The sequence below is a fragment of the Montipora foliosa genome, chromosome 1 (genome assembly GCF_036669935.1).
Source record: "Montipora foliosa isolate CH-2021 chromosome 1, ASM3666993v2, whole genome shotgun sequence".
Taxonomy (NCBI): Eukaryota; Metazoa; Cnidaria; class Anthozoa; order Scleractinia; family Acroporidae; genus Montipora; species Montipora foliosa.
Genome location: NC_090869.1, coordinates 57,331,665 through 57,354,569, shown reverse-complemented (window position 1 = coordinate 57,354,569; position 22,905 = coordinate 57,331,665). Strand labels below are relative to the sequence as shown.

General features: G+C 40.6%; 1 protein-coding gene across 2 annotated transcripts in view; it reads left to right on the top strand.

Moving 5' to 3' along the window:
• The window catches only part of LOC138002345 (uncharacterized), a 68,887-nt gene that overhangs the window by 35,820 nt on the left and 10,162 nt on the right, over window positions 1-22,905 (top strand). For both annotated transcript variants that reach the window (XM_068848408.1, XM_068848414.1), the window contains 15 exons: window positions 2,773-2,932; window positions 3,466-3,598; window positions 4,658-4,850; window positions 5,402-5,507; window positions 5,611-5,724; window positions 6,354-6,527; window positions 7,729-7,968; window positions 8,673-8,804; window positions 9,519-9,653; window positions 11,310-11,432; window positions 11,832-11,957; window positions 12,704-12,901; window positions 14,459-14,653; window positions 19,590-19,832; window positions 21,139-21,378. In XM_068848408.1, coding sequence (XP_068704509.1) covers window positions 2,773-2,932; window positions 3,466-3,598; window positions 4,658-4,850; window positions 5,402-5,507; window positions 5,611-5,724; window positions 6,354-6,527; window positions 7,729-7,968; window positions 8,673-8,804; window positions 9,519-9,653; window positions 11,310-11,432; window positions 11,832-11,957; window positions 12,704-12,901; window positions 14,459-14,653; window positions 19,590-19,832; window positions 21,139-21,378 — 2,512 coding nt within the window. The remainder of the gene's footprint in view (window positions 1-2,772; window positions 2,933-3,465; window positions 3,599-4,657; window positions 4,851-5,401; window positions 5,508-5,610; window positions 5,725-6,353; window positions 6,528-7,728; window positions 7,969-8,672; window positions 8,805-9,518; window positions 9,654-11,309; window positions 11,433-11,831; window positions 11,958-12,703; window positions 12,902-14,458; window positions 14,654-19,589; window positions 19,833-21,138; window positions 21,379-22,905) is intronic.

Sequence of the window (22,905 nt, the reverse complement as noted above, 5' to 3'; positions counted from 1 at the left end):
TGGGGCTCCGTCACGTAATAGTCCACACAGATCGTGCATTTGCCTTCTTCTTGGATCTTTTGTCGGAGCACTTTCCACTTGGTCGCCATGATGGTGGCCCGTGCGTGCCTCAATCGCTTCTTGTGGGCTTCTTGGCGTTGGACGGCTTCGGATCTGATGAACAGGTCTCGCAGTCTCTCCCGGACACGTCTCAGATAACGGGCTGTTGAACGTGTGAATTTTGTGATGACTGGCATCTTGACTGAATATGATTTGTGTGATAGAAGGTCGTACAGTGTACCTGGAGAGTAGGGAAGAAGAGTATGTGGAGGAGGACGGAGAGGAGAGGTTTCCATTTATCCTGCAGAACAATTCTGTTTTGATTTTTCCTGGGGACCCAAGGTACGACACGGAAGCAGGAGTACCGTTTACCATCTGGGACTTGTACACCGAACCAGATTCTTATGACTACGACTCGGAAGACGAGTTTTCCAAGTTGAACTTACACTTGGACGATTTTAGAGACCCGCATACCTTGGAGTTTATTTTGAAAGGAGCGTTTGAACCTTGTGAAAATACTCGTTTTGTAAAATAAGGAAAGAATAAAAGTTTATTGAGAAAAAAAAGGACTTGTGTTTCATGCGTTCGGGGAAAAAACGAAAGTGTCTGTGATGTGCCCCGGCTCAGCCATGACGAGAACGGAGGCAGAAGCAACGGCAACAGCAACGAATACGTCGAGGTGCAGCTGCCGGACTGCAGACCCTGTTAGCCAACAACGCGGTCGGGTTACGCGCCCTCTTGGATGATGACGATACAGACGCAGACGACGACGATGAGAGACCTCCCCTGCATGTTTTTTTGACATCGAAAGTATGCAGGTAGGCGGACGTCACGTGTCCATCTGGTTGTCGGCGAAACAGCCGAGGACGATCGTCCCGTACGGTTCCGAGGGGACGGGTGCATCCGGGAGTTCGTGACATGCTTGTTGGCCCACAATTTCCAGGCTTACGATAGCTACCCGGTCATCCACGAGTTGCACTGCCAAAAACGACAACGCAAACAAGTGAGGAACATTGGCAAGGTTTTGCAGTTGACCTGTGACTACGAGGACACGACCATTTGATTCATCGATTCCTTGTCCTTGTTCCAAATGCCACTGAGTGCCTTTCCCGTGATCCTTGGACTCACCGAATTGAAGAAGAGACATATCCCTATTTGTTCAATAAACCCAAACACCAAGCTTACGTGGGACCTCTCCCCGACAAACACTTTTACATGCCCAAGGGAACGTGATTCGACGATCAAGTGGCCCGAGGGGTCACCACCGACCTGTTGTCGTATTTTGGGTTGGCCAGAAGCCCCGTGCACTCTCCACCCAATCGCTACCATCCCGTCTTGTCTTACCGTAGTCACGACAAGTTAATGTTTCCGCTATGCCGCGCATGCGTTGAAGAAAACGTACCAAAGGCATCCAACTATGCAAGGTGCGTGTTTTTTCGCTGAACGTCGAGGGCCATGCCCAATTAAATTATGACGTCTTACGTCAAAACACTCTCGACGAACTTCATCCTCCTTTGGATCGACCCCGCACGACCCGCGTCACTTAGTCCCATACCATCTATCGGGACCCCAAAGCCTATGCTCTAGAAATGCAGCAGGCCCACAAGGACTACCGTGTGGTGTATTCCAAGCAGGTACTGGTTCCCGACACCAGCAAGACCTATCTGTATGGTTACCAACGACGACCTGGATCTCCTAGACGATTTGATGGACCTGGGAGTGGCCTCCAACTTCTCCATAGAGACAACCTAGAAGATGAGTGTGGCGGGTTTTGAATCCCGTCACCGATCTTTGTTCTGTTTGTAAATAGCGTTAGGGACGAGGCTCGGCACTAGGCCACCTCACACGTTCCCATTTGTAACTAATCCTTTTGTTTTATTGAAATCGTTTTTTAAAAATTCTATTTCCGTTTTGTCCTTATTTGGGGGACATCCGGGATCTTATCCATGGGCGCCACCATCTTGAATCCCCCAATCAGAAATCCATACATCTCATTAAAAATGTCTGTTCACGTGATAATTAATATGTATTTATGCAAAAAACTTTTAGCCAATCAGAAGCCGATGCATCTCATTAACAATTTGAAATCCACCAATCAGAATGCTCCATTTACACCGTGTTCAAGGGTCCGAGACTACTCTGCCTCCGGAAAGTGAATTGGAATTTTTTAGTTTACAGCTTGAATAACATTATGATATCCTTTTCACTAGAGGTTCTTCCGTGAATAGTTCCCACAGATTCAATCGCTTTCCACTGGCGTCGAGTTGGCGCTTGACGATGGGGTTCTGCAGAATTATGAAAATCGCAGTGAGAAGGAAGAGGGGGGCTTGACAGCTTTTCAAGTTGTGATTGCAACATCATTCCATTTTACATTATTGTTATGGCGGCGAACTTGGCTTAAGCTACGCGTTCTAAAGATTGTCCGCATATCACTAGTAAATCGGAGGAGGAAAGGTCACGGTTTCCTTTAAAACAAACCAGTTGTTCATAAGTGCAATGATTTTGCCCATCGTATACTGAGAAAATGAAATTCTTAATTAGAGATACAAAAATAAACGTGGCATTTGCTCTTCTTTCAAAACGTTTAGTTCAAAGCAGTCTTTTCTGCTGCATGAGGCAAAAAAAAATTTTTCAGCAGAAAATCACTGACACTGGTTATACCAAAGGCCCAATTTAACCGCAGGTAGCTGTTTGTAAGGATCTTACTAATTGTTGATAATGTCTGCTTAACAGAATTCGCATTCTCAACTGTGTATCGATTCAAACGGAGCAACCCAAGGATCGAAGCTTATACAAAGCAAGTGTGATCCGAGGCAAGATGACCAGAACTTCCAATGTGACCTGACGGTTAGATCAGTCAAAAGGCGAAGAGCTGACCAGTGCTGGACCCTTGGTAATTCAACTAACTTATCTTGAGCTATAATCTTTGCCAGAAAGACAGAGTCTTTTAGAATGATTTTTTGGATCTCTTTTCCTTCCATGAATATGAAATACGATTGGGGAAATACTTAAACCCAAAAGAGGCTCGAGGGACCAAGCAAAGTTTAATTTGAGGAATGAACGTTTCACTGTTGCATGTGAAGAGTTTTGGCCATCGCTGTTATGAACGTTACTGAAGCATTACCGAAAGGAAAGCCGCACACATTTAGGCGTGAATGGAGCTTGAACCATTAAACTCTGCGATGCCGTTTGAGTGCCCATTTCTTCACGTACTTCTAATTGATCGCAGTTCAAACCAGCTTTTGCCTTTCGTGTATTAAGTATCTTCATTGTTTTATACTCACGTTGTCGAGTACCTGAAAGAGAAATAAAAAAAATAAAAAAATAAAAAAAATGCGTGCCGCGCGTACGGCACGATCATTGGTTCCCATGACAGTTAACCAATAATATTGCAGTTATTCAGCATTTTGTGGGTTTCCTTTTAAGGTACAACAAGTGTGAATGGTCCGGGATCCTTGGTTCACCTTGGTTCATTGAAATGCATTCATCCGGTTGGCGGAGGAAATAATGTACCTGATGGCACTAGGATGGTGATTTATACTGGATGTAGTTTGAGTCGGTGAGTATTAGAAAAAAAGCTATTCCACCTTTTACAGTTACGAGGCACGATTTGCCTCTTCGATCCGTCTGCCAAACAGTGCCCGCGTGCGGACTGCTGAGCTCCTGATCAATTTCTTGACTGGACTACAGGCATTCATGGTGACATTGCGGAACCACTTATCTGGTTGTTTTTACCGCTTTATTTTTTACCTTTTCGTGTGGATGCGTCTTTTGACAACCGATTCAGAGCGGAAAATCCCCGACTGAACGAAACAAGATGTCCTTTTTTTCTAAAAACCTGAAATTTGAATATCGTAAGGAGACAAGCAACTGCAAGTTAACTAGCCCGTTTCAAATTTTATAGTGCATTCCTTTTGAAGACATAGGGAGAATGGAGGCAACCGATATAGTCGCGAAAAGGTCGTGGACTTTCGCGAACCATGCACCTCCAGAAGAACCTATAACTGCACTGCTAAAAAGCTTTTTATTGCCTGCAGCATCGTCATCTGAACTTAGTCCTTCTTTTGGATGGTACGTGTACAATGATGCTCCATTTTTTATACTTATTTGGTCAACTTATTGTTCAGTTCGGCTAGCCTGAATTTCAGCCGTTTCTTCTAGTAACCTACAAGGCGACCAGAAGAAAAGAGACGTCTGAAATTCAGGCTAGCCAAATGTTAAAGTTGCTCTTGTTGCGGAATTCAAAGATCTAGTTAACCTCGATTTCTCGGTTATGGCTCTTTTTTTTTTCAGCTCAACTGTCAGAGTGCGAACTCATGGCTGAACGTAGATTTGCCCAAATTGGCCTAGTCCCCATCAGCGTCAGAAAAGTGACCATTTCCGTACAACGTTATGCTGGAAAATAAAAATAGCTCGGCACATCTGACCATGCAGTTGTTCTGTTGCATCACACCTTTTCAATATGGCAGCGACTGGCTTAGCAAATATTAGTAGCGAGAGTGAAGCGAGTAGCTTAGAATGAAAGTTCTGTGGACTTTTGTTCTTGAACTGGAAAACAACGCAGCTCATAATTTCGACCTATTTTGGTGATAAATGATTTATTGCCTTTTTTTTCTAGACTGGAATTTAAATTAGATGGCGGTAGTCTGATGCACACCAAGAGTGGTAAATGCGTGCGGCCAGTGGCGGCAGTTGCAGAAAATGTTGCACTCGGTTTGTACTCAACTTGTGGAGGACATCAGTTTAGTTTCACCGTTGGTGGATCGCTGCAGCATGTGGGAAGCAAGAAGTGCGTCGTTACCAAATCAAGGGTATGTGAATTCGTAGAATATAATTCCAATCGACCCTAATAACTAGATATCATTAGGGGTTGAAACAAGCAATGTGCATGTTGCATTATTTTATGACGGCTCACCCGATAGAAGATGTTACTCAGAACGCCTCGTTTAAGGACCATTGTGATTTTCTCAGGAGTGGGAACTGGCTGTCTTTAAGGAGAGAGTCTTAGATTTCGTACTTGCGGATTCATTCGTTTTCGAGGTCGGGTTTTCTTACATCAGATCTGCGGTTTTTCGGATTTGGTGTTTATTTTGCTTTTTTTAAAATTAGCTTTCGGTTTTCGTCTTTGAAACCGAATGTTTTGGATTTGGAATCCATTTGGTATTTGCAGACTCATTCCCATTTGCTCTCATTTGCAATTAACTTGACGTCACCTGCCGAGTGGATGATGCCACAGTTAGAACGACACTTGGCTTTAAGTCATGCGCTTACTTCCATAAAAAAAGTTGGCCTGTGAAATAGTTCATTCATTGTCTTTCCCCATGAAATTAAAGATTACTGATAAATTGATTTTATTGCTTAGGTTATGTTACCGGCAAACAGCGATGAGATAGTGTTGCACAGCGATTGCGAAAACACAGCCGTATCACAGACATTCAAGGAACACCTTAAATTCAACTTCATACCAAGTACGATTTGGCTTTGAGGTTTTCATTCTAAATATTTTTAGGGATCATCGGTGTCGCGGATTACGAACATTCCAGTAACCCATATTTCACTTTATGCCTACAGCTGATCCGAATGTCCATCTGGAAAAATGTACCTCTTTTGATCAGGCAAGACTCGATCAGAGGTTTGAGGTGGTGAACGAGATTGCAGCTAGTATTTGTTCCAAGTATGACAAGAGTAAGTCATGCAGACTTCATTTTGTGTCACGCACTTTTCTTTTTGCTCAGTTGCTCAATTTACTACGTTCATTCCCATTGCTCTTTATGAGTTATCTATGTACTAGCAAAGAGAAAAGGAACTGGTATCGAGTGAACCTATTACAGAGAACGAATTAAATAATGCCTTTATTTCGTAAGGCCTTAAATTCTGTCGCAGAACTGAACAAGCGTTTTTTTTCTGCAACACGCTGTTGGAAATTTTCTGAATGTTATGCCGTGAGGCATATTTCGTGGAGTATACCTCGCAACATTATGTGACTGTCTCCCACCAGTACACGTAATCGTCTGAGACGCACGAATTGCACAACTTTGATGTTTTTAAATTCAACGTAAATCGACAGGCATATGACCTCGATGTTCTAGGGAATAAAAGATGCTCTTATATTCCGCCCCCGCCCGGCTGCCCTAACCCCACTATATGCCAGAATTTTTTTCAAGTTGTAACTGACAGATTGATGATTGAAAAAGGCGATTAAGGTATTCCAACGGGATGCGTCCTGGGTTGTCTCGTCCTTAAGTCAATGAAATGAAATGAAGAGTCTACTCTCCTTGGATCAAAGAAACAGTCTCTTCTTTTTACTTCTGCAGATCTTGCTTACAAGAAATCAACAGCACAGTCAAGTACAGATTACAATGGCTTTAGCAGTCGAGCTGTGGACGAGAACCTTGGCCCTTACTATAGCAGCAAATCTTGTACACACACTAGGACAGAGACCGATCCATGGTGGAGAGTTGATCTTGGAAGAGAGTACATTGTAACAGGTGTGTTAGAAGCACTAAAACACTAACACTAAAGTCCGACCTTTCGCCTCTCAACGGCTTCATCAGGGACGAATAATGTGAAATAAAATATTCCGCGAGGGCCAAATAAAAGGGAAAAATGGTGTCACTATACTATTACAAGGCGAAACAACAGATTCTCACCCTTTAATTCATGATTTCCTCGGCCCTCGAATCCTTGATTCGACGACGACGGACGGATCCGAATCTTAGGCCCGACGCCCGAAATCTAGGATTCGGATCCCTCCCTCGTCGTTTTCTGTAGTCCCTTTATTGTCTTCTCACGCAACTCGGTCGTCACTTAGGGACACTCGAAAAATTGAAAAGAATGTTGGGATCTTCGATTTCTCTATCATATTTGGAGCATAGCTAACAAATACTATCCAACATAAATATTCAGGAAATTAAGACCATTAATAGACTAACAAATGTATAGCGTTTGTTTGGTCATTACTTGTGTGGCGATTATGTAATGTAAAAAATAAGACTTGAAAGCACCGCGGCGCAAAACGTAGGTTGAACAATAGTCTGAAACCTAGCACGAGGTTAGCCTATGTACAGTTTCCGGTGATATCAAACCATGCGAGGTTATGTATTTGACCTTAACTTTGAAAATTTCTTTTTTGCAGATAAAATTCCTTTTTAAATGCATAAAATCTACCTCCAGCTTTCGATCCCTTTTTTAATCCTGTTAGGAACATACAGAGCTGTAACAGTAGGTTGTCCTGCAGAATGACTTATGGTATTCTAAAAGCCAGAACAAATTATGGAATTTTCACGGGGTAAACTGAAAGTCTCAGAGTGCTCGATTGTGGAGCAACATAAATGATGAGATCACAAGCTCCTCATTCCTTTTGAAACGTTTCAAGGAAAAGCTAAAGTCGGCTGTTCTTGAAATATACTAGTTGAAGAATTTATCAACATTGCATTCCGCTGTCTACTTCTGACATCCTTAGCTTCCTTTTGCGGTTATTCTTCTTGCTATTTTATTTTATTTTTTCACTTTATGTTTTGTTTAGGTGTGTGGTGTAAGTGTGTGATACTCATAATTAATCACTTAAGTATGGCTGCCCTATCTTTTTAGCCCCTCTATGATATGGCTATTGCGGGCAGCCTGTATTCACATGTGATCACATGCAAGTTTTTGGGTACGAATAAAGTTGTTGTTATTTCACCTTGGCAGACGTCACCGTCATAAATCGGTTTGACTACTACGAGAGGCTGAAGAATTTCGACGTGAGAATTGGTGTCAACACCGATAACCTGCAGAACCCCACATGCTCTGACCGAGTGACATCAGTGGGCCAGGGAGCGGCTTTGCAACTTTCATGCGATCCACCCATCCCGGGAAGATACGTTTCAGTGCAAATGTTTGGTAAAGGGATTCTTACCATGTGTGAAGTAATGGTTTACTCGAGAGTAGGTAAGGAGTGCATGAGGTCATGCGCAGTCAAGAAAAGGCAAGCTTTGTTATATCCTCCTTTAACATTTTCTTATCTAGAGGAGAGCTTCTTTCGCTCAGCACCTAAAATGACTAGATCTGGCTAGCTCTAAAGTCTCAGAAATACGTGCATGTAGTCGGAGTCGGCTAGAGGTCGTTACCCCTCGGCACTGAACGCCGGAGGGAAAAGCGTCTTGTGGGGAAGATGATTTGCTTTAAGCATGAAAAATCTCCGGCTTGTTTCCTCTCTTAGTGTCTTAAAAAGGGTGGAGGTATATATCGTGGTGAAATATAATTATGATCAACTATTTTCTTTGTTGCACGACGCGATTGTATCCTCCCGAAATCTTGGAATTCATGTCGACGTTAACAAGATGATGTTCATCAACGTTAATCTGAAAGCAAAACGGATGTATAAAACGGATAACTGGTTTATTGCTCAATCAGGCAAAGAAAGGAAAACAAGCTATCGTTTGACTGAAACAAGAGACTGAATTTTCTCTACGTGAGAATTTCGACGTTCAAATATAAATAATTCAGGGTTAAAACCAATGTGGGGCTTTTGTCGTTTGGAAAACGTTATTTAACCATCAACCAATGTTGAGGTGAACACAATTAGTTAAAAATGAATGGCCTGTAAGATTCAGTTATCTTCACTTCTCATAAGCCTTTTTTTCATGATTTAGGCTCCTTGGCAGATCTGTGTCAGCTTGAAAACGGAGGATGTGAACAAGTTTGCTATAATTTGTGCAATCTCCAGGTGAAGTGCGGATGCTGGCCTGGGTTCACTCTCGCTTATGATGGGAAAACCTGTATCGGTAAGTTAAATAAATCTGTATATTTTTTTAAGTTCCTGTAGTTGTGCTTATAAAACCGCAACTATCACTGCAAAGCACCTTTTGCATGGTCGTCCCTTGCATAAGGTGCCAGACTGTGGGAGACAGATCTTTCGCATCAGCTGGTCCGAACGTCTGGAACAACCTCCCACTTTCAATTTTAAATGACTTGTTTAAGATCCCGCTGAAGACTTGCATACGTCATATTTATAATCTTCATCATAAAATATATCGTTTTAAACTGTTAGATCTAGAACTGCTACCTTTCTGCTTAAAATGTGTACTGTATTTGTAGATAGACTCCAATGAAAAGTGCTTTAGTTTTAGTATCACCCAACTAGTCGGTAGAAAAGGCACTAATAAAGTTAGCAAATGCAAGTTAAAGAAGTATTTTTTTGGGAATAAAACGAAAGAAAGCGTCACTCTTTTCGCTACTCGAGGACTAGTAATAATAGTCCTCTAGTAAAAAAAATGCCAATAAAAATGCAGGATTTTCATTAGTCCACTAGTTGGGTGATACTAATTATTAATAGTCTTTGAGTGCATACGTTGGTTTCGATTGCCAGACGTTGGTGGGGAGATAAACCTGAATTTAACCCCGAAACTCGACTTCTAAAGAGCAGCAGAAATCGAATCTTTGTGACTCAGCTTGGTTGATGTAGCTGTTTCCTGACTTTTTTCGCTTTTAATTGCCAGACAAGGATGAGTGCCAGGTCAACAATGGCGGATGTGATATCGTGAATGGCGTCTGTATCAACACACCGGGAAGTTACCACTGTGCATGTAAACGGGGATACGAACTCAAGGAGAATAGTGAAACAGATTGCGAAGGTAAAAGACACTTTTTGACCCTCGGACATTTTCTAAATTCCACATTATCATAAGTTAGCGACAAAACAAAGTTTCGGTTGACAGAAGAAAAGGAAATGAAATGAAAGAGATTTTCATACTTGGAAGGTTCTATCAAGGAGAGATCAGTTCATTGATAGATTTAACGGTCTATAGCAACAAGTCAAGTGGAACGTGTATAATTGTTGTCATTACAGAATAGCCGCTTGAATTCGGGTGGCTTTAGTTTCTTTCTTATGAAACGTCTTTATTAACTGCATCCAAGCAAGAGCTAGGGATGGCGCAGTGGTGAGATTACTTGCCTCCCACTAATGTGGTCCGGGTTTGCTGTTGACACTCGAATAGAGTGTTTTTAATTGAGTGTCGAACGCGATTAATGAATTGCTTTGGTTTTGCAGTTACTTCACTCAGTGATTGGTTGAAAGTTCTCGCGCAATTTTTTCAACCAATCAGAAGTGAAACCAAAACCAATCGTTGCTTGCGTGTGCACATTTTCCCGCGCTTTGTGTCGGCTACGTATGATTACTTCGAGTTTTGATTGGTTTACTGGTTTGTCTCCGTCCTCTTTGATTGGCCAAAGTAATTACTTTGGCTTTGGTTTTACGACACTCGATTGAAACTCGCTCTAAAGTTCATTAATCGTGGTCTAAGTAGCTCGCCTGAATAGCCACGCTACCTGCGTGCTACCATGGTCTCTGTATAAAGTGATAGCGAAAGGTGAAGCTCTTTCTAATTACTTATGCTTGGTTTGGCGACTGGGTTAAAATATCCACGGTGATGATACGGAAAATTTTCCATCTCAATAACTAAGCACTTTTTGAGGGGTTTTCACTTCAGTCTTTAAAATAATCACGCAATGTTATTCTTTGCCAGCGATTGGCTCTGAAATCTCGCCCCACGTTTTCAACCAATCAGAAAAGAAAACCAAAAGCATTCACGACTTGTACCTGCGCATTTTCCCGTGCTTTGGGCAAGTTACATTGAATTATGTTTGATTCATCTTTCTACGTGCGCTTGGTCAGAGGGCCTAGTTTTTGTTGTACGGTGGTCAGTTTTCTTTTATTAATGTTCGCTTACCCACTCGTGCAGCACTACATTTTACTGCGCTCGCCGTTGGGAGAACGTATCCTATTCTTATCACTTCTCTCTGCATGTTGTGCTATTTTAGGGTTTGGGCGCCATCTTGGACTGGCCTCGACTTCATGGGAGTGCCTTGAGCCCATGTAGTAGCAAACTACAACTTTCCAGTATATATCCCTTTGTTCAATTTCGTTTTACTACTCCCTTCAGCCTTCGCCTTGTATCCATCCATTGCACCAAAGTTGAGCTTTTAAACCTTATTGTTGAGTTCAACTTTGCAACTGGCTTATGATACTGCCTGAAAGCCCCTCACAAGTGCTCTTTCTCTGAATATTTCTGCGCAATCAGTACAATAAAATACCTTATACTAATCCATTATTATCACTAGTTTAGAAATTATCCCCGTTAAGTATGAATTTGAAATGGCTTTAGCTTAAGAGTGATTATCAACCTGATGGTTGAATTTTGTGTTTTTCGGGACGGTTTCAATTTAAATCACCTTCATTAACAAACATTATTTTATCCTCAAAGATATTCATTAAGTGGCTGTTCTTTCAGATTTCAACGAATGTAACTTGAATAATGCTGGTTGTGAACATGTGTGTAACAACACCGGTGGAAGCTTCAACTGTGATTGCAGAGCAGGCTACAAACTTAAAAGTGATTCAAGGGGATGTGAAGGTAGGGCTCGTTCGTTCCCATCGCAACGCTTCTTATTGTATAGAGCTAAAAACCTCAAATATTCTTCACTATTAACTGCCTCATTAGCGAATCCCATTTCAGACGACGTCCATTTATTTAAGGTGGCTCTTGTCACTGTTTTTGTCAGACTTCGTGCTTTGAATAAAAAAAAATTAAAAAAAAATGCATGCAAGGTAGGCTTTCAATTTTTCATGCTACACCGAACTGGTAGTCTTGGACCAAAGTTTGGCTTTTACTAGTTGCCTACAAACAAAGGTCAGATAGGAACAGTAGCGCGCATTTATCATTCCAATCAACACCCTGGTCAGACATTTTATACTGTAAAATTTAGGCTTCGTGCCCTTGGTACACTGAATCGGATTTTCGTCTTCTCTTCAGACGTCGATGAATGCACTGAACTGAACAATGGTGACTGTGAACACAGTTGTTCGAACTTTGAAGGAGGATACTATTGCTCCTGTAATGTCGGATACACACTTATGGAAGATGACAAGGCTTGTGAGGGTAGGTGTAAAAGAACCGTTTGACTGCGAGAGTGAGAAAAATAATGGTTACAGATAGAGAGGCGTCCTCGGGTTACGTGAATTTTAGTGTAGGTAATTACATGATTTCGAGTACAATTTGGAATAACTAAATGCGAGTGAATTTTTCAGACCATCAAAATTGCTTAATCCTGTAGGGCGAGTGCAATTTGTAGCATGAAAAATTCACGAGAAATCATGTGATTACGTATTTAACATGAAAAAAGGAAGACATTTGTACAAAACAAGTGAAATTTTAACAGCGCGCACTTTAATTTTCTATCAAGGTCATTCAAATGATTGGTTGAAACAGATTACAGTGTTTGTCAAATTCAAGAATTACAAGAGGGACGTTCAAAAATTAATAAACTGTAAACTTGGAAACGTGAACATTAAGTTGCACTTGTGTTACAAATTTGCATCCTTGTTGTACGAGACCTGCATTCTTTTTAACCCAATCAGTAATTTTTTCGTGTACATCATATTGATCTTTAGTTATTTATAGATTTTACAATGAAAACGAAAGAATGTTTCCGGTGTCGAGTGCATAGACAACTGGTAAAGAAGCAAAGAAGAATCGCGTTTCTCCTAAGGCGCCATCATGCAATGACAGGTTGATACACTCCGATGAGTTTATGGGACGTATGATTCGGTAGTCGTGTTATCAAGGGTTTTCCTGGTTGTGTTGGTAATCCCCCCCATTTTTTCTTTCTTTCTTTCGTATGTTAGAAATCTATTGTCCTGCTCTGGAAGCTCCTTTCCGCGGTCACATCGCCCCTGCAACTTGCACTGACGACCGAGTAAACATCAGACGTAACACTATCTGCACCTACGGTTGCGTTTCTGGCCACTATTTAAGCGGCGGAGATCCTTCCCTTCAATGTCAGATGGATGGATTGTGGAAGGGAAGCGTACCTCATTGTAGACGTAAGTAGTTCGGTGTCGTTGGTTGGGAAACAAAGTAAACTAAGTAGTAGCCGTGTCTTATAAATCCTTTACGAGGCATCCTTGTACTGCGAATGAAGGGAAAATTGGGCTGAAGTGCAGGTTCATGCCGGGAAAAGGCTTTTTAGTCTAATTTCGCTGAATGGTGATTGGTTCTCTCCACATTCCGCCCCGCTCTCTGTATTATAGCGATACTCCCCGCTACGTCACCTATTGTCATTAATGTACCAACCAGAGATCTTTTCACTGTCAAAACAAAGGATACTTTTGTTCTGTGGTTGGCAAAATTTAAATAACAAAAGAATTGTTTATAAACAGTGAAGTCTCCTATACATGTTTTTTTTTGTACAGGGTACATCATTCACTCGTCCTCAGACTCGACGATCTTTTCGTTGAGCTGTGAAAAGAAAGACGTCTGGCCGGTTTCGAAATACTCACTGTCCGGTTGTTGTTAAGATGTACGAAACGCCTATCTTTTGAACTGCGGACTGTAAAGATTCCAAGCGACAAAGATAATAGACCACTTTGATAAATGGCCACCACCTTTACATTCTATTGTGTTTATGTTAAGTAGACCTGCTGCCTCAGTTTGAAACAAAATTTCTTATGAAAAGGCTAGAAAGGCTTGTTAGCATTAAAACAGAAGAATGTTCTATTCGGCAGCATTATGAGGTCTATCTCAGTTGAAGGCAACTTAAAGCACTTGCAAAGGAAGACTGAGGAAAGTCCACGCCTACGAGACTCGACCCCAAGACGGTGCAACTGCGGCGCACTGCACCATCATAGCTATCAAGGCGTTTGGGAATTGGTCAGTTACGAGTTCATACTTCGTATATCCACTTCCGGGCGAATGAATGATTGTAAAACATATCTTTCGAACTGCGGGCTGTAAAGACTCTAAGGGAGAAGGATCATCGCATTTGTTACTGAGGGACGTAATTAGTCGAAAAGATCGATTGTTGTCGGTGACAACCACACTTCAGCCATAAATTATTTTGAAAAATGCGCTGAAGAGTCGAGAGTTAGGAATAGCCAGAGTCATTTGAGAGATTCAGCATCGAGTTTACGTGAAACGGCAAACGATGGGCTGCTTCTTTTTAGAAAAGCATGAAATTTTTCTTATCCTTGCCTGGAACTTGAAACTACCCAATGTCAAGCTTCATGTAAAACGGGAGCTCACATCGGCAAATCTCCCAGTTTCAACCCTGTAATTCCAACACCGTTCCTCCCGTTTTAGTCCCTGAATGTCTCGTTAACGTTGGAGTCGTTGAACTCCCTGTTATCAGGGCGAGAACGGCAAATTAATATTCCAGAATGTAAAACGGGAGTGCAAGAAATGGAGGGCTGTTGTTTTTGCTCAATTAACTTATCGTTTTGAGATTCTTGGCGTCGTGTTGTTGGTTTAAAAAAAGGAGCATTAACCTATAGTACGGTGCCAGAAATCGAGGTTAGCAGTGCATGCAATCTCCTCCTTTTTTGTCTATCACAAAGATGCTTTTTCCAAGGAATTAACGAATGAATTAACCTTTCTCTCTCCAGCGGTCGTTTGCCAGCGGTTGTCTCCACCCAGCGATGTCAGCGTCGTCCCTGCATCGTGTTCTCAAGCAGACGTGGAGTATGGCACACGATGTGTCTTCTGCTGTGGTGATGGATATGAACTGCGCGGTCCTCGCTACACCACGTGTCAGAACGATACAAGCTGGAGTGATATCGCTCCACTGTCCTGCGAAAGAGGTAAGAAACGTTTAACAACAGCCACCATCTTGCAGCACTTCAGTGAATATAGCAGCTGCTCAATAGCATTACACTGAGGGAAGAATTTAGCTTCTTCGCTGTTTACAACTGTTTGAAACTGCTACAATCCTTGATATGATTTTTGAAGTTGAGGTTTTAAACCTTTGCATAAACCGTGGACGATTAACCTTGCACAAGGTTGGTGGATCAGAGAAGATCGTAATCAGTCAAAATTGATTAAATTTTTTTTTCTTAAAGTCAAGTAGACTATTGCACGACTGATCAAACAACGCGAAACGTCATCAGGTTTATTTGGAGATCTAACGAATATATTTTTTTTCCTGTTTATTTATTTATTTATTTACACCGTTACATAGCATTTCCAAAATAGATTAATTACAGGCATTGCTAGAACATGCAACGCACAAAAACACACATTCACAACCACAAACAAAGGCTAAGCAAAATTTATAACACTAAATTCTAAAAGAACCGGGCATGACAAACAGAAAATACATTTCGCAAGGGATAATCTTTCAAAATTTAAGCGTCATGCAGAGGATTGAATAAGCACTTTTGATTAAAATTGTCTAAAGTAGCATTAATACAATTCAGTGATATTTTTGCTTTAACTTAACCTTAAATAATTGTATATTTGGTTTCACGTTATTTCTTCTACAATAATAAATAATAGATTTCCCTAGTATAATACAGTAATTCAAAAAACCATTATTATTGCCACTGGTGCCTACAATTACATCTTGCGAGGTTAAATTAATATTAGAATTCGTACATTTCTTCCAACATAACTCAAAGTCTTTCCAAAATATGAGAGAGAATGAGTAACTAAAAATAAGTGCTCAATATCTTCCTTAGTTAAATTACAAAACGTACATAAATCAGATTCCACTACACCCATTTTCTTTAAAAGTATGTTGGTACAAGTTATGTAATTAAGTACTTTAAATTGAAAATCGCGTAAATAAGTTTCTAAACAAAGTAATTTCGGCAAACTATCATTTTCCTTCCCTCTTAACGAAACAGGTTTGGCCGATCTCAGACCAGCCCACGCCAAAAAATTACAATTTAATTCGAAATCCGTCCGTATGAGATCCAAGGACTCTACATTGCTAAGATGCAATCTTAACTGACGGATAGAAATTAAATTTTTGTCAAAAGACCTTCTATAAAAAACCGGTTTTCCATTAATTCTAATGTTCTTATTGTTCCAAATGATCGAGGTTGAGTCATCTTCTGTAGAAAAGGCATTCCTAAATTCTGCCCAAAACTGAATCAACTCTTCATAAAATTTATTGGTTATGTTATACTCTCTGGGTTCATAGTCACAATGAAAAAGGAAATCCCCACCAAAAGGTTTCATTAAAAACCTTAAAAACCTTTTCCAACCAGCATCCTCGTCAATATAAAGCCTCCTCAGCCACGCTAACCTGAGCGATCTCACCATCGTTTCAAAATTCAAAAGAATTAAACCCCAATTTTCAAAATTATTAATCATAGCTTTTCTGGCCACCCTGTCCTGTCCTTTCCATAAAAATTTGAAAATGATCCTATTAGCTTCTTTAATAACTTCCTCTGGTACTGGAAACATACTTGCTATATATATCAGCTTTGAGAGGAGGAGAGTGTTGATAAGTTGTGCACGCCCGTGCATAGTACGACCTCTTCCTCTCCACCAATTAGCCGTATCTTCCATTTTCTTCAAACGTTGTTTATAATTTAGTTTAGTAAACTCGTCATAATCATAGGTCAAATAAACACCTAAACATTTGATAGGACTCTTTGGCCATTTTAGCCCTAGAACTTCACGCTTACAGTTACCGCTCGCTCCTATCCACATACATTCAGATTTCGAAATATTAATCTTCAGACCAGAAACTTTTTCATAGCTTTTAAGTACATCTAAGAAAACCTTTACCGATTCTTCATCTTTGAAAATCCCAGTTGTATCATCTGCATACTGTACTAATTTATACTCTTGATCTCCCAATACTAATGCCACGAATGTTAGTATTTGTTCTTATAACTATAGCTAAATTTTTTACTGCAGCAATGAAGAGATAAGGCGATAATGGATCACCCTGGCGAACGCCTCTCTCGAGAGCAAAAAAATCCGAATGCACACCATTAGAAACACAACTCGAGATATCAGTGTATAACAAGGAGACCCATTTTTTAAAGTCCGAGCCGAGATTAAAGACGTCAAGACATTGTGTAAAAAATTCCATTCAACGCTATCAAATGCCTTTTCAAAATCCAGAAACGCTAAGCCGGATACCACCAATTCCTTCACCCTTCGTGAACTCCATAATATCATCAATTGTTCGTATTGTTTCACCTATAAACCTACTTTCAACATAACCGCTTTGATTACTATGAATTATGTTAGGCAATTTTTTTTTAATACGATAAGCTAATGCTTTGGACAAAAGCTTAACATCCGTATTCAACAACGAAATGGGCCTCCAATTGCCCAACAGCGTCCTGTCCTAACAATTGCTTGCCTCTGCGAAATGGACAGACGTCCTGAATCAAACGCTGCATTCAGTGAATCAACAAGAGTTTCTCCAAGTAGATACCAAAAGGCTTTGCAAAATTCAGCCGGAAGCCCGTCGATACCAGGAACCTTATTGTCTTTAAACGACTTTAATATCTCTTTAATTTCCTCAATTCTTACCCTTCTTTCGCATATTTCTTTAAATTCTTCAGACAATTTTGGAATATTCTCATTTTCGAAGAAAATCAACGAGCTTAGACTTATACAAATTTTTGTAAAACGTTTTGACACCTTCCAAGATTTCAAATGGATTGGAAGTAATAACTCCACTTAAATTCAATTTTCTTACATGTTTACGAATATGATTTCTTTTTTCCAAATTTAAAAAGTACTTGTTGCTTTTCTCTCCATATTCGTGCGAACATGCTCTAGCTCTGACAATGATTCCCTCCGTCTTCTTCTCTTCCATAAGTTTCAACTGAGCTTTAATTTTCTCTAAATTATAAAAAGAATCATCCGATGGGCACAATTCATGGATCACGTTTAAAGTCTCCTAAGTCTTAAGTAACTGCAACTCTTCCTTTTTTCTATTCCACGCAACCGTTTTTGAAAATTTAATCGAAAATTCCGTTATTTTACATTTAATCCAATCCCAGGACATTTGTTTGTCATCAAAAAGCATGTTGGAATGATTTATCCAAACAGGAATAAAGCGCTCCATCGCATCAACGTAATCCTCGTTCATGAGAAGAGAAACATTTAATTTCCACGAACCTGGACCTTTTAGCTGTTCCTCTATGACTTTAACTTCAATTGTTATCGCCGAGTGGTCAGTTTTAATTGCAGGACAGATATCTACACTATTAATGTGATCAAAAAGGTGAGCAGAAGTCAACCAAAAATCAAGTCTACAAAAAACAAAGGGTGATTTTTGGCTCCAGGTGTAACTTTTTACGTCCGGATTTTTAATTCTCCAAATGTCCTGCAAATTAAAAGTTGTTTGCCAGCCTTCTATTGCACTAACAACATTAGCCCGTGGAACCAAAATACCACCTTGTTTATCTAAACGTGGGTTCAAAGGACAGTTAAAATCGCCACCTATAATAATGTTATCCTCGTCACTTATTCCAAATTCTAGCAAGTGTCCCTGGAGATTTTCAAAGAATTGGCACGAACAACGATCCTCATTTGGCGCATAAATATTCACAGTAGTAAAGGCGCTGTCTTCTAGTTTTCCTTTTATAACCAAAAGTTTTCCCTGACCATCCCTTTTAACCGCATCTATGTTTATATCAAAACCACTCCTAAAAAAAATTGCTACCCCTCTTGCATTTTTTGAACCATGAGAAAAAAACATACTTCCTCCGCATTCTCGCTCCCATTCCGGTAATATTGCGCGTGCTAGTTTGCGACGATTGAGATTTTTTTTGTCGTTTTCTGCCTTTTGGTGTTGAACTTCAAAGGGTTGTGGCTCTTAAGTTAACTTAAGACAATTGTGTTAACGTTTAAGATTGGACTCGAAAAGAGTTCGCATGTAAAAGCACCAGAAGTCCTTTCTTGGAACTTACACTTGCATATCTGTGTCATGAGTTAACTCGTTAACTCATCGTCTTTTTCTTGTTCTTGTTCTTGGGAAAGACACTTTACTCTCACGGTGCTTCTCTCCGTCCAGGTGTATAAATGGGTACCGCCGAAAACGCTGGGGGTAACCCTGCGATGGACTAGCATCCCATCCAGGGGAGAATAGAAATACTCGTAGTCGCTTCATGCTACGGCACCCGGAGATAAGCGCCGGCCTGATGGGCCTTTCTAGGCTCGTAACAGAGACTTTGAACCTTTTTTAGAATTTTCAACTCAGCTAATCAATGATATTAAGGAATCACTTCATCCAAGTGTCGTTAACCACCAATCACTATAAATCTCACACAATAACCTAATTCCACAACTCTTTTTGCATTATTCACTGCGACTGTTTTCGTAGCTGTAAATTTAGCTCCAACAACACGGCGTGATGTGACGTAACGTAATCCTTCCAATATTTCCTCTTTTTGTGCGATGGACGTAACTATAATTGGAAGAGTTCTGTTGGTTTGTCTTGGCCTCTGAGCCAAGCAAAAATGACCAAAACCAGACCCGGAGCCTACAGCTCCCATACTGGGCCTATGTAACGGCACTTTTACAGACCGATCTATTTTTAGACTATCTTTTCGGGAAAAAAACAAAGGCAGTTCCGGTTCGGTGACCCTATGACGTCAGCTTAATTTCTTGTAATTGGTCATCGGGCACCTGTGGGAGTCTCATTAGCGGGAATAAATCGGTCTGTGAAAACGCCGTGACACGAACACAGTAGAGTTGTAAGCTCCGGGTCAGGGGTTCCTGCTAAAAATGTGAATGAATAAGGACTATTTGTAATGTTTTCAGTTTACACGGATCCGTGGATCGCTTGTCCAATCAACAGAGAGGAAGAGCTTTGGTCAAACAAGTCAACAGTGGTTCTTGGATTCAAATGGCAGCTTCCTCGCACAAACATGCAAAACATTACAGTGTCGCCTAGCAAATACGATGAGAACTATCCTTTCCCTGTTGGCAGGCATCGTATCACGTGGACAGGAATCGGTGATAGCGGAACATCGAAGAGCTGCAGTTTCTATGTCACTGTGATTGGTAAGATCATCTTCCCAAGTAAATCTAAAATGCTTTAGGTCGGAATGCTGCACTGCAGAAAATACACGTTTTCGGGATACAACGCATAACGATTGAAAATCATATCCATTTTTATCATAGCTTACATATTCATGGGATCAATTTTGAGAAGCGGGAACCTGCTTTACAATCAGCTCGGGGACTGTGCTTATGACGTACTTGGCTGAAGGCAATGAGTCGTCCAAAAAGAATGATCAAAGATAGCAAACAAAGGGAAATTTCACACAATATCAACCGCACCGGAAATATTCTTCTTCTTTTGGCATACTAGCACTTCCTTTCTTGGTCAAAACCTTGTCTTCACAAGCGACGCAAACAATGGCAGAAGCGTCAAACGCGAGTTCATCCACCTGTTGTCAATTAGTACCTTTTTTTCCTAACAACAACTTCTAGTGATAAAAACGCAATCGAGTTTGCGTAGGTTTCTACAACCGACTTATGTTTGCGTCGCTTCCGAAAACCAGGTCCAAGGTTTTCCCAAGGCTCTTGGGTGACGTGGCGTCAAAGATAAGTTACTTTTCATAACATACTCAAACGTACTTGCTTTGCAGATGATGTATTTACTTTGTTAACTATGGTACTCTTCAGACGTTTGGGGAACAGTTGAGAGGCCATAATTGCCTGCTCTTCACTGCACTTCGAGCAACTCTTACTCCAAACAAACGGAGCGCATCGTGGCTGTATATAGACCGAATGCATAAATGGCGGCCAAAAAAATATTCTTTTGTTTATGTGCTAATTAGCCTCACTAGCCTCGTTTGTATGGACAAAATACAAAAGAAAGGTTGCTTGAGAGCGAGGCTAGTGAGCACATAAACAAAAGAATACATTTTTGGCCGCCATTTATGCATTCGATCAATACGATGGGTATAAAATGAAGTAATTTTTTTAGTATCGCACAGAGTTTGCAAGAAGACTCCAGAATGTTGGAATTGTTACGAAATAGGCCATTTCCGAGTTCGTGTCTGCCTCCTCTTTAAAGAGAGTTTTAGTGCGAAGTTTTTCTTACGGAAATTAGTTTTCATTCATATGTAAAGTAGAACTAATTACTATCACAAAGACTTCGCACTTATACTCGCTTTGAAGAGATCGGAAATGACCTGTTGTCACATGACCCCAGTCAGTGTTAGCCGGAAAATCCAGACTTGTAATCGGAATGTCAAAGGTTCGACTTCTCAAAAGAGCACTCTGATTTTTGCCGAGTACGTCCGAGTAACCATCAAAGAGAAATTACGTCGCTTTCATTTTTCTTATTCAAAACTTTTAGACGTGACACCGCCCTCAGTAGTAAGCTGCCCTTCGGATGTGTTAGACACTACAAACGTACTGCAAAAAGCCATGTATTGGACACCACCAACGTTCAGTGATAATGTGAAAGTGGTTAGCATTATTTCCAACCGTGAGCCAGGCTTCTTAATGGATGCATACAGAACGGTTACTGTTCGATACGAGGCTTCCGACGCCGCCGGTAACGTTGCCTATTGCCTCTTCAACGTGACCTTAGAGGGTAGGTTGATTCCTTGTAATAGCCAGAGCTGTGATACCCTTGTAAAACTATCACGTATGCTTTTACCATGAAAATCAAAGTGGTAGCAAGTAAGAATTTCTATATAAACGTATAGTGAGAGAAATGCATATTTGGACGAAAGGTAGATCAAGTGATACTCGCACTTAACTAGACAGTTTAAGTAATGGTTTGACCGTCACTGTAAAGCGACAAGTGCTTAATTTGTCCAGATAAGTGCGAAGATGACTGCTACCTTTCGTCTGTGACCCATACTTCAAATATACATTTCTTTCATTCGTCAGTCCTTTCACGGGAACACACATGAGCCCAACAAATTAACGTGTTCCCGTCTGAGTGGCTTTGTGACTCAGTTGGTAAAGCATTGCTTCGGCATTGCGGAGGTCATGGGTTCGAATCCCTTTGATACCACCTGAATTTTTCGGGTGTATCAATTAAAGAGGCCATTGCTTTAAATTCTGCAGATAAGTGCGAAGATCACTTCTACCCTTCATAAACATATAGATAAGCTAATATTCTTAACATTTCTCTTCAGTTTTGTCGACGAAAATGAGAAAAGGAATATGTATTTTTAAAACGTTTACGTCAATTCCATGTTGTTAAAGTTTCTCTAAATTTTATTTTGGCCTAAATTAGCCGGTATCAAGAATACCATAATACTCTTTGTTTGTCCCTCCAAAATTTTGCATAAGCATTGTTTATATTTTCTCTTGGGACTTATAATGGTCCCAAGAGAAACTGGAAACATGCTCATGCAAAATTTTGGAGGGACAAAGAGTCTCACGGTAATTTTGATATTCACTACTTGCACAATCCCATAATACACTTCTATTACCACCCAGAACTTTTGCATAACCATTGTATGCAATTTCTCCTGGGTCATGAAAATGTCCCAAGAGAAGTCGAAAACAATACCTATGCAGATTTTTTGGGGGGTAAAAGAGGTGTATTATGGGATTTGTGCAAGTAGTGAATTAGCTAATTGGTCCCAGATACATTTGCCGCTATCCACAGGTGGCACTCTAGCTCTTTTTTAAAGATAGGGACAAGCTTTCGATAATAAATTACGCACCAAGGACGCGTTAGTTAAAAAAAGGACTATGAGCTATCTTGAGACATTCATAATGACATTTGCTCGCTCCCCCGGTGCGATCCGACATTTTTCCCCAAGGTTGAAGGAACCGAGGGACAATAGGGGACTGTGAACAGTCTTGTCGTTTAAAGGCCGAATCACTATGTCCTTTGGATAACTCACTATTCTGCAATTTTAACGCTCCCCGTTCAACGTCATTTGACTAAAACAGGAGCCCATGACTAAAGCTACCATTATCATTGTAGGTCTTGCTTCATCCCTATCATTGGCGCTTAGCTATGGTTTGGCATTGGGCGAAAGTTATTCGGTCTTTTAATGAATTGTTTAGATGTAGTTGGAGGACACAACGCAAAAAAAAAGCGACCTCAGTTTTTTGTCCATTTATTTGACCATTGCCATTTCGTTTTTAATTTAAT